Here is a 14,431-nt window from a genome sequence, read left to right as displayed (position 1 = left end):
CGAGTGCTCTTTCTTCTCATGGACTCCATTTCCTCATCTGTGCCAGGCAGATGACCAAATGAATTTCGTAAGGTTCAAAGAACTAAGTTTGCAAAGCTCTGCACAATCTGTAGCCCTGCATTCAATCCACAGTATGGCTGATAAACATGGGCTCCTTACCCCAGTCACCCAGGGGTCTCTTATCCAGCAGGGGAGCAGGTGGGGCCTGAGAAATATGCCCCCTGGCTGTCTGGCTCCTGGCCTCAGGTCTCCCGGATCAGCCCCCAGGGCCCATTCAGTAGCCACAGTCCATTCTTCATTTTTCACACTGCTGGACCAGAGCCAGAAGCCAGATTCCAAAGAAGAATTTGTTTCCATCTATTCAGCTGTGAAAATTGGGGGCAGCGGGATAAAGTTCGGGCCCCACTGACTGGGTCTTCTGGGGAAGTGCAGGATGGCTGGGCTGTGGGGGAGGGTGTGTGTGTGCTGGGGTCTCTAGAAGGAATTTACCACCTTGTTTCCCATCTGGTGCAGCTGTCTGGGGACATGTGGACACAGCACCCATACACTCCACTAATATGGGGCTCTGAGCTTCTCTGTTCCCCTGCAGCAGTCAGCAAGGTCATACTTTTTCCAGTGAGGTAGAAAGTTTCCCGTAGTGTACCCAGTCCTCTGGCCTCCCAATCTAGAATGGGGCCAGATTTCCTCCAGTTTCCTCTTCCAAGGAGAAATCGAGGAAGAAGCCACCTCCACAGAAACTTGGCCCAGTTCTCCTGGGGTTCCTGGGGGTTAGGAAGAAGGGGAGAGGGTGCGGGCCTCAGGGTGCTGAAGCATCTCACGACGCAGCTCCGGTGCAGGCCCTGAGCAGTGTCCACCTCCCGTGTGGATGCTGAGGACAGTCTAGTTCCTGGCTCCCCTCCTCCAGCAGGCTCGGAGGCCTCTGGGCACCCACAGAAGTCTGAAGAGCCCTGGTCTGTACCTTTCCTATGAAGCCCACCCAACTCAGAGGCAAAGGCAGAGCCCACAGAGGGTGTGACCAGTGTCCGTGTCAGGGGCGGACAGGAATCCAGGGTGCACAACGCGGCCTATCTTCTGCTCTCTGTCCTCTTGCAGGAGGGCCATGAAACGCAATGCCCGGCCCCGGTGCCCCTTCCGGAAGGGCACCTGTGAGATCACCCAGAAGACCCGGCGCCAATGCCAGGCCTGCCGTCTTCGCAAGTGCCTGGAGAGCGGCATGAAGAAGGAGAGTGAGCAAAGGCTGTGGGAGCGGGCGTGGGGGTGTGAGCCACGGTGTGCACGAGAGCATGCGTGTGCACGTGCACAGAGGGGCAGACGTCAATCTGAGGTCCCCTGCCTATGCTGGAGGGACGGGAGAAGTGGAGTGTTTTCTCCATTCTTTGTTCTGGGAGGCCTGCTTCTCTCTGGCCAGGGTCGTATTCCACTTCCCCCTCAGTTGTGCTTGCATGATTGGTTTTGTGCCCTTCCTAGGTGTTTTAGTAAATTAGGGGAGGTGAATTGGGAACGAGAAGCTGGAGACTCATGGTGTGCTATGACCTGCACCTTCTACCAGTGGCCCAGACCTAGCATCCTCAAGGAATTGTGTGCAGCCAGGGGCAGAAGGGTTCTTATTTCCCCGGTCCAGCTTTGGTATAATTGTGCTCCCAGGGGCTCTGAGATAAAAGAGCATGGGAAAAGGCTGGAAGCTTCCAAGGTGTATTTCTCTCCCTCAGTCACAGAGGGACATGAGACCTGGGGCAGCCTTTAAAGGGCCAGGTTCCCTGGGCATTGGCAGAGAGCCTTTCCTGCAGACCAGCTGTGCCTGTTGTCCCCTCCCCACCAGGACCCCCTCCCCCAGAGCTTTGCTCTGCACACACAAGTGGGCTCCATGAATTCACAGATGACCTTAAAGCCCCAGGCTACATAGGAAGTGGCTAGTGAAGATACGTCTTGCTAAGCAGTAGCCCAGTTCTCCGAGACCCAGAGATCCTGGGGGACTCTCAGGAGTCTTAATGGTATCTGATACACCAGAAAAAAATAATTGGGTGCATTTATGAAACAACTATTACATAGCAGCAGTTATATTAGGCACTTCCCATGCAGTGTCTCATCCTAAGAGCAGTGTGAGGTGGGCACTGTCACTCCAGCTTACCACGAAGGAAAGAGAGGTGAAGAAGCCCATCAAGGTCACCACTACAAAGTGGCAAGGCCGTCATTGAAGCCCTTTGCCTTAAGATCCAGAAGCCACAGCAATTCCCACTGTTCCACGGAGTTGTCTTGAACCCCACAGTCACAGGCAGCACACCCGTCCTTCCCCCAAAGTGTTTCTCCGGAGGAGCCCAGAGTCCTGAGAGTCTGGAAAAGGGCAGGATCCTTGTCACCAGTCTGTCCCCATCCTCTGCTGCTGCCTGAGTCTGCTCCTGACTGTCCTTGCAGTGATCATGTCTGATGCGGCTGTGGAGCAGAGACGGGCCTTGATCAGGAGGAAGAAGAGAGAACGGATTGAAACTCAGCCCTCTGGAGCCAAGGGTCTGACTGAAGAGCAGCAAATGATGATCAGGGAGCTGACGACTGCTCAGATGAACACCTTTGATAGCACCTTCATTCATTTCAAGAATTTCCGGGTATGAGGCTTTTGAGATGGCTCAGCTCCTGTGCTCACTCCTCAGGACCCCAATCTCATTCCCAGGGATTCTCGAAGAGTGGCCCCTGGACTTACAGGAGCAGCAACAGCACCTGGGAACTTGTTAGGAATGCAGATTCTCAGTTCACCCCTGAATCAGAACCTTTGAGGGCAGGGCCCAGCAGTCTGTGCTATAAGACCCCTCAGGTGATTCTAATTTATGCTCAGGTCTGAGACACTCTGTTCTCTCCTTCCACAGCCTGTAGAAATGGAGTCTGAGTCAGAAATGGAGTTATGGACAGCTGAGTTGCCCCAGGGTTGCTGGCATTCAGGGCTTTATGAGGTTGCAGAGTGGGCATGACGTTTGTGAACTGGTTTTACTGATCCAGGAAACTTCAGTGCCCTCAGCCATGGCAGTGTTGTCTGATCCTAGTGGCCTCTTTCACCTGTGCCCACAGGTATCTTGTGACCCATCCAGTTCAGAGAACATAGCCAGCGGCCCCCAAAGTCTGTTCTTTCCATCTCCAGCTCCCAGATCCTTTCCTGAGTTTCCTGAGTGCAAGTTCAGGGACTCTTGGGACACACTCCTCGATGGAGGCCCCCTCACCTTCCACCAAAGCAGGAAGCTAACCCATCTCTGACCAGACAGGAATGTGAGGGACCATGAAGTCAGAGATCCTCCAGAGAGAAGAGAAGAAACCAGTGCTCTGTGTGTGGGGGTGGGGTGGGGGTTGTACAGGCCTGCCTCTGTGCATCCTCTCAGGGAGCAGCTGTGGTTGTGTGTGCCTGTCTGGGAACAGGGAAAATTCCTTTGGGAGAATATATTCTGTCTCCTCTCTCTTCTCTCCCACTTCCGGCTCATGCCCCAGCTGCCAGATGTGCTCAGCAGTGGCCGCCAGATTCCAGAGCCTCTGCAGATTCAGTCCAGGGAGGAAGCCGCCAAGTGGAGGAAGATCAGGGAAGATCTGTGTTCAGTGAAATTCTCCTTGCAGCTGCGGGGGGAAGACGGCAGCGTCTGGAACTACAAGCCCCCAGCCGACAATGGCGGGAAAGAGATCTTTTCCCTGTTGCCCCACATAGCTGACGTGTCCACCTACATGTTCAAAGGCATCATCAACTTTGCCAAGGTCATCTCCTATTTCAGGTAGGACACAGGGGCTGGGTGGACGGTGTGGAAAGGAGCAGGTTCAGAGCGTCTGGGGTAGATTTCTCTGAATTTGGAGGACGCTGGTGCCAAAAGATACTCCTTTACCTCTGCCCCCAGGGCACCTGGTCATGTGGGGGAGTGGAGCCCTCGCTGTCTCTGTGGCTCATTAGCTTTGTGACTGTGGCCTGCCATTTAACCTGTGGCTCAGCTGCCTCATCTTCTAGACTGGGGCTAATGATGCCTGCCTTGCAGGGCTTTTATGTGAAATAAGAAAACCTCTGGAAGAGCTCTCAGCACATATATGTGGATGTTCAGAGTGATGCCCCTTCCCCATTTTCCTGCCAAGGGGTGGGAGTCACAAGTTGATAGTTCAAGAGCAATGGAAGAGTTGGAAGGAAAAGGGAGGAGGCCCATAGAGAGAAGAGGGCTAGGAACAGATGCTGTGTCGCCAGCAGTCCACAGCTAGAGAAGGCTGAGAAGGAGGACAATGGGCCGGGACTCCCAAAACTAGGCATGTAGGCACCAACCACTGGGCAACCGGGTGACTGAGAAACTCTGGACCCTACTGGTGTGGTGGCAACCACAGTCTCACAATAGGGAGCCTGTCATAGTGTGAAGTAGCACCAGGCGTGTCTTCCCTGGGGTTAGACCCACCAGGCCGGGCCTGGGCAGGTGGAACTGAATCACACACGGAGCCCTGACTCCATCCACTGGCAGAGGGCAGGTTCTTTTCCAGGAGCCCACGGGTTCTCCTGTGGGTGACATGCAGGACTTATTTACTGGAGTGAGGGTGTTCACAGGCTGGAGTGGGGTTCAGATTGTGGCAAATTAGGTCACGGAGCAGGGAGAGGGACCCACTTTCACCCGTGGGCCCAGCAGATCCCCCTTGACTGTCCGGTGGCCCAGGACTTAGCGCCAGGGTGGGAGGGCACTCATTTTTGTGATGATCAGCTTTGAGCACAACCACCCCAGGAAGCAGGCGTTACTCTCAGCTTCATTCCACAGATAGAAAACTGAGGTTCACTAAGGTTAAGACAGGTGCATAGGATCTCAGTTAATCAGAGAGGCCAGCTTCGGAAGCATACAGCCTTCAGAGCCGGCCCCCTGCCGGGTCCTGGGCGGAGCACTGGGTGGGGGGACACAGCAGGAAAAGATCAACTTTGTGGTATTTGTGGCTCAACCTTGCAGATCTAAAAGAAGAGGCTAAACTCCTGAGAAGACCAAAGCCAGGCACAGGTCCTCTTCAAGAACTCCCTTCTGGGCTTTTAGGTAGAATGCCTCCATTAGTTGGGAGGCGGGGAGAGGCTTTCAGGTAGGGAGGGCTTCCCTGGTGGCTCAGATGGTAAAGAATCTACCTGTAATGCAGGTTCGATCCCTGGGTTGGGAAGATCCCCTGGAGGAGGGCATGGAAACCCACTGCAGTATTCTTGCCTGGGGAATCCCCATGGACAGAGGGGCCTGGTGGGCTATAGTCCGTGGGGTCGCAAAGAGTCCGACATGATTGAGTGGCTAAGCACAGCACCCAGGTAGGAAGTCACTGTGTCAATCTAACACAGTGGATAGAAGCAGCCACCGTGGCTGGGCCTGTGCTGTGCTGGGGTTGGGGTTCAGGGCACTCTGCCTGGAGAGGAGCAGTAGACATGGCTAATTCAAGATAGACAGCAGGAAGCAGACTGCCCCGCTGCACGGCACTCACGCTGAGGACTGGCGCCTGCAGAAGGACTGCTCTCTGGAAAGGCCTCTAGGAGGCATAGGGACTGCTCGGCCTGAAGGACTAGCAGGATTTACTTAAGCGAAGCTAAAGGGCTTCCCTGGTGGCTCAGCGGTAAAGGATCTGCCTACAGTGCAGGAGACCTGTGTTCGATCCCTGGATCCGGAGGATCCCCTGGAGAAGGGAATGACTACCCACTCTAGTATTCTTACCTGGAGAATTCCATCAACAGAGGAGCCTGGCGGGCTACAGTCTATGGGGTTGCAAAAGAGACATGACTGAGCGACTAAAACACTTCACTTCAAAGGTGTAATCATCCCAAATGGGGAAACCTAGGCAGAAAGTATGAGGCCAGGGACCAGGAGCCCAGGCTGTGCAGGGAGCTGGAGGAGAGGGGGCTGGGCTGTAAGGGGCCCGGACACCCAGCCACATCAGCAGTGGAGAGTCCCTGAAGGTGGCAGGGGCCCAGAGGAAGATGACAGTGAGGAGGACTCTGCCTGCTGGATTGTGAGGGGGAGAGAGTGGAGGCAATTTGAAGGCTACTGCAGTTGTGCTCAGGGGCAGGAGCCCATCCTACCTCTTCCCTTCGCCACCCCCACCCTGATTCAGGATTATAAGAGTGGGTGCTCGCCGGTGGCAGCTTCCTTGGAAGCTGGCATTCCCTCCTTATCCTTGCTGCCAGGGACCTGCCCATAGAGGACCAGATCTCCCTGCTGAAGGGGGCCGCCTTTGAGTTGTGCCAGCTGAGATTCAACACGGTGTTCAACGCAGAGACCAGGACCTGGGAGTGTGGTCGGCTGTCCTACTGTGTGGAAGACCCTGCAGGTGCCCGAGAGATGCCTGTCTGTCCTGGCAGAGGGTGGGAAAACAACCGTGGAGGGAGGAGAGGAGCCACACCAGGATCTGCGGGTCCTGGGACCGCAGTGCAGGAGATCGGGCCATGGGAAAGAGGGCCTTGGTGAGGGAGATCTGGGTCCTGGGTCAGCTTCCTGAGAAATGGACCCCTCCAGCCTGCACCCACCCACAGGTGGCTTCCAGCAACTTCTCCTGGAGCCCGTGCTGAAATTCCACTATATGCTGAAGAAGTTGCAGCTGCATAAGGAGGAGTACGTGCTTATGCAGGCCATCTCCCTTTTCTCTCCAGGTGAGAGCCCCACCTGCCTTGCCTGCCTTGTTTCCCCAGGCTTGCTCACAACCCGTCAGCTTCAGCCAAGGGCAGGGGCAGCATTCCTTCCTTTGCTTTCCCCAGGGAAGGTTCCTGACTGATGGCCTTGCCCTCCATTCACTGCTCAGCCAGGATGGGGACTCCAGCTGTTTGCTCTCAGGGTAGCAACCCCTTCACTTCCTTGCCTGGGAATCCTTGGCTCTCTGGAAGGTGGTTGGCTGGTCATTTGTCCCCTCTGGGGTGGACCAAGCCTATCTTGGCCCCCGTGGCCTTTCCCTCCTCACTAGACCGTCCAGGTGTGGTGCAGCGCCTCGTGGTAGACCAGCTGCAGGAACAGTTCGCCATGACCCTGAAGGCCTACATCGAGTTCAACCGGCCCCAGCCCGCCCACAGGTGAGCAGCAAGCAGGGAGGGTGTGAGGGGGTGTAAGCCTTGCCCCCAGGGCCCTGCTTGTCCTGTGGCAGCCTCTGATTACCAGGGTTTTAGGGCCCTGTTTTGTGGCCTTCACTGAGGTCTCCTACACAGTCAACTAGAACTACTATTTGTTGAGAAGAGTCAGCCCTGGTGCCAAGCAGTTTACATGCACATCATATTTAATCCTGAAAACAGTCCCATGCAGCAAGTGCTACCATATCCTGCCAGGGACTGGAGGCTCAGGGTGGCTGACCTCGGGGCCCACAGCCAGACAGGTGGGGTTGGAGGTAGGTCCTTGCCGGCCAAGTCTACAGCCCACACCCTGGAGCACTAACTGCCGAACCACCTCCCAGGACAAACTCCAGGTAACAGGGGAGGAAACTCCTTGGTCCTGGTCACCCAAGGGAGGAGGGCTGCTTGTTCAGGCCCATTCCCTGGGCCCCAGCAGCCCTTGTGACCTGGTACCAGGCTTGGGCCGTGACCAGGGAAGGCCAGCGCTGGGTGTGCCTGTGAGAACGTCAAACCTCGGGTCCTTGCTGGGCCTGCTGCAGCTGGCTCTTGAGCTTGGCTTCATGGGATGCTGGGTGTCTTGCTTTGCCCAGTCCTCCCCTGTATGGAGCCGGGAGGCATCGTGGGGAACCTGAGGCATGAGGTGTGTCTCAGACGCTGGATCCCAGGCTAGATCCAGGGGGGGGATTGCTGCCTGCAGCCTCCACAGCTTCTCCCTGCCTCCACAGCTTGTCCCCTTGGTCCTGACGCACGTTCATTAGCCGTGGCAGTGAGGTTCCCCCCAAACTGACCTGTTCATGCAGTGTCTGGAATGCCTGGTTTCCCCACGACGTCCCTGTGTGCGGAGACTCAAGCCTGGAGGAGGAGATGTGGGTGGGGAGAGTGGTCCACACCTCAAGGGTGCCAGGCTGCTCTGCCCCCTTGTCCACAGACGCTGTGGAAGCTTAAGGAATTCAGCCGAGCCTTGTCTCCTGGCTTACCTGAGAGGTCCTGAGATGAAAACCCTCAAACGTGTGCAATTTCAGAGGGGCTCCAGCTTTGGGGGTGGGGGCAGGGCGGGCTGTACCGCCAACTATTCCCCTGACTGGCCTGCAGGTTCCTGTTCCTGAAGATCATGGCCATACTCACCGAGCTCCGCAGCCTCAGCGCCGAGCACACCCAACAGCTACTGCGCATCCATGACGTTCACCCCTTCGCCACCCCACTCATGCAGGAGCTCTTCAGCACCACAAATGGCTGACTGGCCACCCCAAGGCAGCCAGAGCCGGGGCCCTCAGAGCCGGAGCCACCATTCCTGGGGCTGGACAGATGGACGCTGACAGTGCCCGACAGGTCCTGCTTCCCCAGGGGTCTCACAGAGACAGCCGTGATGATGGCAGTCTAGCGTTCCTCAGCCCCCAGCTCGGTCTGGGGAGAGCCAAGCCCAAGTGCCTTACATGGAGACTGTGCTGGCCCCTAGGTCAGGCCCTTAGAGAGGCAAAGCACCCCTCTCCCCTTAGAAGAGGCCCTGGGTCTGGGCATCTAGTGTCATGGTGGGAGAGAGGATAGGATGCCTGGGGCTGGGGCATCTGAGGGTCTGTGCCCACACCCAAGTTCATTAGCTTCTTGGGTTTTTTCACTGCTTCATCTGCTACCCCACACTTGCCAGCCATTCCCAACCCACAACCTCCAGTCCCAAGTTGCTCTGTGAGTTCCAGGCCTGTGTACTCTAATGCAGGTGCATTAGAGTTGAGGGAGTCCTTTAGAGAGAGGCCAGAAGGCCTGCACTGTCACAAGCTTGTCATAACCTCTTCTGTGTATTCTCCCCTCATTCTGTTTCCATTCATGAAAATACATCATTACACACTGACAATATGCAACCTGCTGTGGGGAGTACACGCTGACTCAGACATGGATCCTGACCTTGATGGGGGTGTGTGACTTGATGCAGGTCAGCTTCACAACAAAACTGGGGCTGGTTCCTCCTGAGACTGGAACACTGAGGACTCCGTGATGAGGCTATATGGACGGCAGTTAATCAATGTGTTCCTGTTTACACATGTTTTCAAAGCTAGAGTATGAGAGCCTCTGCTTTATAACCATTTTGAGTAAAAATGTTTCTGCATTTTTTCGCAAATTACATTTTCATTAACTGTACATAGGGCATCCCATACCTAAGAACCAGTCTTATCACATATGATCCTATGGTTAATGTCAAATCAAGGCAAGAGGACTTAAATAATTAACTTTTGGTTAGAGACTTAAACTTTTTTGGCCTTCCTTTCTGGGGGAAAAAGAAATGTGGGGATGGTGATAGAGAAATATATTTGTATATATTTGTTTTTACAATACATATTTTACTATGGCCCTTTATGTATCTGAAGACTGTTGGTGTGAGAACATAAAAAGTGCATTAACTTGGCTTGTTCATGAAAATAATTATTCCATATAAAAATTTTACATATCATTCAAAATGTAGTAATTTTAAATGACTAATATTTTTATGCAAATGAAGCTACAAGTTAACTGAATTTTAAGGAACAGATATTCACTTTTACCATTTTTCAAGAAGGCCACACTTGGAGAACTTAAGTCATTGAGACTATACATCAAAGCTAACAAACATATTCTCTGTCACCCCTCCAGATTCCCCAGCCTCTTCTGCATCAAGGGGATGTAGAACACACTAACTTTTAGAAAAGAATCTGAGGGAAAAGGAGTTCTTCTTCCCAAACACATTGCAGATTTTGCCCCCAGTGTCTAATTATACTCATTTAGAAATATAAATATATTCCTGTATCATATACACCTCTTCTTTCGCATTGAAATAACTTTGAGTGTGCTATTCACTCAAGAGCCTGAAATGGTTGTTAAGTGTAGACTACGGTAAGGTAAGAGCAAGGTGATTGAGGTGGGATGTAAAAATGCCCATCTCCCAGTATTGATTTGAAAAACATCCAGGCAGTTTCACAAACATTGAATTGATATGTATGTATGAATTACATATATTATAAAAACTAAGGGTAGTCCAAGCGCAGTTAAGGTTCAGGGTTAGGTGCACCAAAGAGGTCAAGCAGGATTCTTCCTTTCAGCAGCTTTGTGCATGTCCAGTTTATAGGGCTAGGAGCCAGTCAACTTTTCTACTCTCGAATGTTTGAATTTCCCTGTTACTCCCTTCCCTGAGCTCTTGAGCAGCAGAACTTAGCATCAGTTTCTAGGCATCCCTGGGACCCCCATTCTTTTTCTAGGTGTTGCCTCAGTCAGGTGAGGATGGAGTCAGTCTCCAAAGCTCAGGAGAGAAGCCCAAGTAGGTTACTGCTTACCTTCTGGCTCCATTAAGTCAGAGCCACTCTGCCACCAATCTCTACCTGGTCTGGACTTTAAGGATCCAGTTAAAGCCTGGATATCAACAACTCGTGGGAAGGCCCATTGTGTCTTCTCTTTTGTGAAAAGAGATGTTAAGAGAAACATACACTTAACGGGCCATTCCTTCACAGCCTGTGACAGCTCGTGGGCTTCATCATATCGTTTTCCACAACAGCTTCAGTCTTCCCCTTAACATAACCACAACCCTCCGAAACCTGAAGATGCTAGTGAGTGGGTGAAACAGTCCTGCACCTGAGAGAGGGGTGAACACCCCAATGCTTTTGTTCACTTCAGACTTCTCCACAAAGGGGAGTTGCAACCTGAGTGCTCCCTTTCATAACTACCCTTCTCAGTGGGCACCCAGGGTCACTGCTCACCTGAGATATGATCTCAAAGGACAGGTTCACCACTACTTCTTCAAAGTCCTTAACCCATTACACAAGTGACATCTTGAGTATTTGTGCTGACCCCCAGCCTTCCCCCCCAAACCCCTGCAACTGGTAAAAGTGTTTATTTTATAAATATTAGCCAAGCCCAGCACCACAACAATAAATAGAGGACCAGACTTTATCCAATATAAATTTGTTTTTATTGAAGCAGCAGTCACATGACTTTATATCTAGCCTTTAGATTAGGCCTGACGGAGTGAGCCAGCCCTAAAAAAAAATGATGTTTCTTTTTGCACTAAGAGACATAACATGTTTACATACATCATCCAGTATTGGAAATGAGCAGACTCAAACACAACATGTGTTGGTTTACCTGGGAGGTACAGCCCCACCATTTGTGGTGTTCATATAATTCACAGATACTCCCAAAGACCATTACTAATGGGATGAAAGTTAAAAGAAAATAACAGACACACCAGACCATGAACACAGGAATCAAAGACAGCAGCTTATACACATTTTAAAAAACGTGTCCCTTTCAGGCTTGTATTCTTTCTTTTCAAAGCAGTGTCTGCATCACTTTCTCAACATCAACTCCAAAGGTTTCCAAGATGGAAGCTGCACCTCTTGGGGCCATACAATGGAATAAGATCATTTAAGAGAACGAGAACTAGTGTTGATATCTTGACTTTTGTTAACAGCTTCGTGTTTCTCTAATTGGAGGAATGAAGTGGTGATGTGACTACATAATGCATTGGCAAAATAGATAGGGTGAAGGAAATAAGGTTGGGTACTGAAATAAAGACCACACACTTGTGAATTTTAATTTCATTTCCAGGCTAACCTACTTTTTATTTAATGCAAATTACAGTACCAGTTAACTATTTCCAAACCAAGTCACATAGAACAAAATGTATTTACAAGGGAATGGGGAAAGGGAAAAAAAACATTGAGCATACTTTTCACAAAAAAGTTTATATTTAAAATGAAAAAAAAAATCAGTCACAGAGGCATTCAAGTAGTAATAATGTTATACAGATTTTGCTTTTCCTTTATATCAAGACAGATTTGCACAAGTGTTTGCAATAGTTTGTATACAACCCACAGTCCTTTATATATATATATATATATATATAATAATAAATTTTGTTTTTTAGATTTGATTTTAAGATGGAAGTGGTCACACTAATTGGTATGTGTACAGGCCCAAGTGATCCATCGGCAACACATTTATGAATGCAAATTTTACAGGCAAGCACATTTTCATACATCTATCTGTATCTGCCTGTAGACAGATATAGTAAGAAAAAAAAACTTAAAAATTAACACAAGGAAGTCTACTTTGTCAAGTTAACCCCTTATGTACTGGTTGTCATTTTGCTTTTATTGCAGAGGTGCAAATGGAGCAACAAACGTGAATCAAACGTCACAACCCTTGTGAAAAGAATCCAGACCCCAGAGATGACTTTCAAAGCCTCTGAAACAGACTGTAGTCTGGGGCTCTACTCTGCTTCGAGTTATTTTCAGTGGCTCAGGTTTCTACCAGAAAAGACAGATTTTACTATAAAGCATACTTAATTTTTCTATATAAGGGATATAAGGGAGAAAGTGTTCGACTCTGTGATTAGATGATCACTAACATGAACGAGAAATCAGATACAATTTTGGTTTAAAACAAAAGAAAAACCCCCAAGCTCCTGGGGATCTGGCATTGGCCAAACTTCCTTTGGAAGATTCCAAAGTTAAATCCCTCAAAAAGGAAAGGGAAAAAGAAATGAAATGCCAGTGTCTTTATATCCACAGGGATAGAGAATACAATAGTCCTCTTAGAAACCTTTGCATTGGTGCAGACAAGATGACTGGTTAGGCAGGCTTCGTTAAAACACAAATAAAAAATATGTGTCTAAAAATTAAGAGGACTTAAAAAAAATGACACAACAAGTTGCTGGAAAGAAGGTGCAGTCTTCTGCCTCGCTGGAATGAACACATGATATTTCAAAAATAGCAAGCTTTGGTTTGGTAAAGTTTTTTTTTTTTTTCTTCTACTTGAGACATCTTATATGGAGTACTTGGAGGCAAAACAAGTAATTTTGATTTTTTTTCTTTTGAAAAAGGCCTTCATGATGGGCACACAGCAAGAAACAGATTTTTTTAAAAGATAAATTAAAATGACATTTCATTGAACAGGGGTAGAGGTGACAGGAGGGAGGGAAGTTCCCTTGTGAAAACAACAGTCCTCACCGTGTGGGCGGCGATCGTGCAGCAGCCGCTAGTAATTGCACCACAGCATTTTAGACCACTCGTGTATCAAAACCGATACAAGTATTAAGAAACATCGATTTACAAAAACCAATTCTCTCTCTCTTTTTCCTCTCATTTGGGAGGGAAGTAGATGAAATGGAGAGAGAGAGAGGGCAGAAGGCTCCCGGAATCTGCTGTTTGTAAGACCCATGGTTAGGGTTTGGGGGAAGAGACGAGCAAAATCTACTCTATTCCATATTCTCTGGCTCGAGGGCTCCCTGGCACTACACTAAGTCCCTGGGTGAAATGGAACTGGTCACTGCTACTGAGGAGGAAACAGATGTTCAGAACCAAAACAAAGGCAGGGCTTGAATGAGATGAGATTATGAAAATAATTATGGTTTCCTCTTTCCACTCCTGAGCATGGTAACTGTGGAAGGGGCAAAGACACTGTTATGAGTGAGCCATTACTTCAAAGGGAAGGGGGTGGGACAGGGAGACATGGATATTGAGACCAATTAAAATCTGCAAAATGAAGAACAGAAACAAGAAAACAAACACATGGAAGCGAAGGCACTCCAAACTATATAGATACACTATACATCGCTAGAGTTATTGTTACAATAATACAGGCCGGTACCTACTGTACAGAGTTAAAACTATATGGCTTTAAAAAGCTCGTCTACAATTTGTCTGATTATTAAACAGAATCACTGCCCTGAACAGTAACTTTTTGCTCATTAATAACAGTTCCTGGGTCCACATATTTACATACAAAACAATAGAACTTAAATTTAAAAACATTGAAAGAAAATATAATGTACAAGCTTGAATTTGGTGAGGAGCTTTTATTATTATTATTTACAAAAAACATTATTCAGAGACCTGGATCCCACTTGTATAAAAGAGTTCTGTGATCCCACCATGATCCTTGAGAAGGAAAAATCACAAACCTCAGCCCTCACACACACACACAATTAAAATGAGAGAAAAACATTTGACTTTTCTCTCTTCTTCTCTTACCCCATTTATGCGGGAAAGTGTTTCCTAAAAGAAGCATGGATTTTTACATTCTCCAGCAAGAATACCAAGTTCAGAGTAGTGTCTGTGTCCACATGTTTGGCTGGGTAGTTTGGTCTCAAAGTAGGTCCACTTCTGTGTCATAGACCTGCCATCCAGCTTCTTTATAAACCCTTTCTGAAATGGTCTATCAAAGCCATTCCCTTTAAGAATTATGCTGTCAAATACTTTGATTCAGACTTCTTTCCAATCTTAATTTACTCTCAGAAGCTCACTATGAAAAGTAAAATGCAATTTGTTTGATTTGGTTTGACTGAGTGTGTTTCCTTTCTCACGAACTCTGATATAACCAGAGGTTGGAGAAACCCTTCTGTGGCTTAAGAGCTTAGCT

The 14,431-nt window shown here is 49.4% G+C and overlaps 1 protein-coding gene across 3 annotated transcripts in view; it reads left to right on the top strand.

Annotated features, from left to right (window-relative positions):
* Nucleotides 1-12,030, top strand: part of NR1I2 (nuclear receptor subfamily 1 group I member 2) — a 36,571-nt gene extending 24,541 nt beyond the window's left edge. Inside the window, exons 3-10 of one of the 3 annotated variants that reach the window (XR_009696999.1) lie at nucleotides 1,093-1,226; nucleotides 2,413-2,600; nucleotides 3,469-3,743; nucleotides 6,140-6,282; nucleotides 6,485-6,601; nucleotides 6,910-7,015; nucleotides 8,141-8,975; nucleotides 11,937-12,030. Coding sequence is in view for 2 of the 3 variants with exons in the window: in XM_061167081.1 (XP_061023064.1) it covers nucleotides 1,093-1,226; nucleotides 2,413-2,600; nucleotides 3,469-3,743; nucleotides 6,140-6,282; nucleotides 6,485-6,601; nucleotides 6,910-7,015; nucleotides 8,141-8,285 (1,108 nt within the window). In the remaining variant the exon portion in view is untranslated. Of the gene's footprint in view, nucleotides 1-1,092; nucleotides 1,227-2,412; nucleotides 2,601-3,468; nucleotides 3,744-6,139; nucleotides 6,283-6,484; nucleotides 6,602-6,909; nucleotides 7,016-8,140; nucleotides 11,114-11,936 lie in introns of those variants that run through there. The other 2 variants (XM_061167082.1, XM_061167081.1) reach the window with 2 other exon arrangements.
* Nucleotides 12,031-14,431: the final 2,401 nt, after the last annotated feature.

Source organism: Dama dama, chromosome 19, assembly GCF_033118175.1.
Source record: "Dama dama isolate Ldn47 chromosome 19, ASM3311817v1, whole genome shotgun sequence".
Taxonomy (NCBI): Eukaryota; Metazoa; Chordata; class Mammalia; order Artiodactyla; family Cervidae; genus Dama; species Dama dama.
This window is presented reverse-complemented; position numbering and strand designations above follow the sequence as displayed.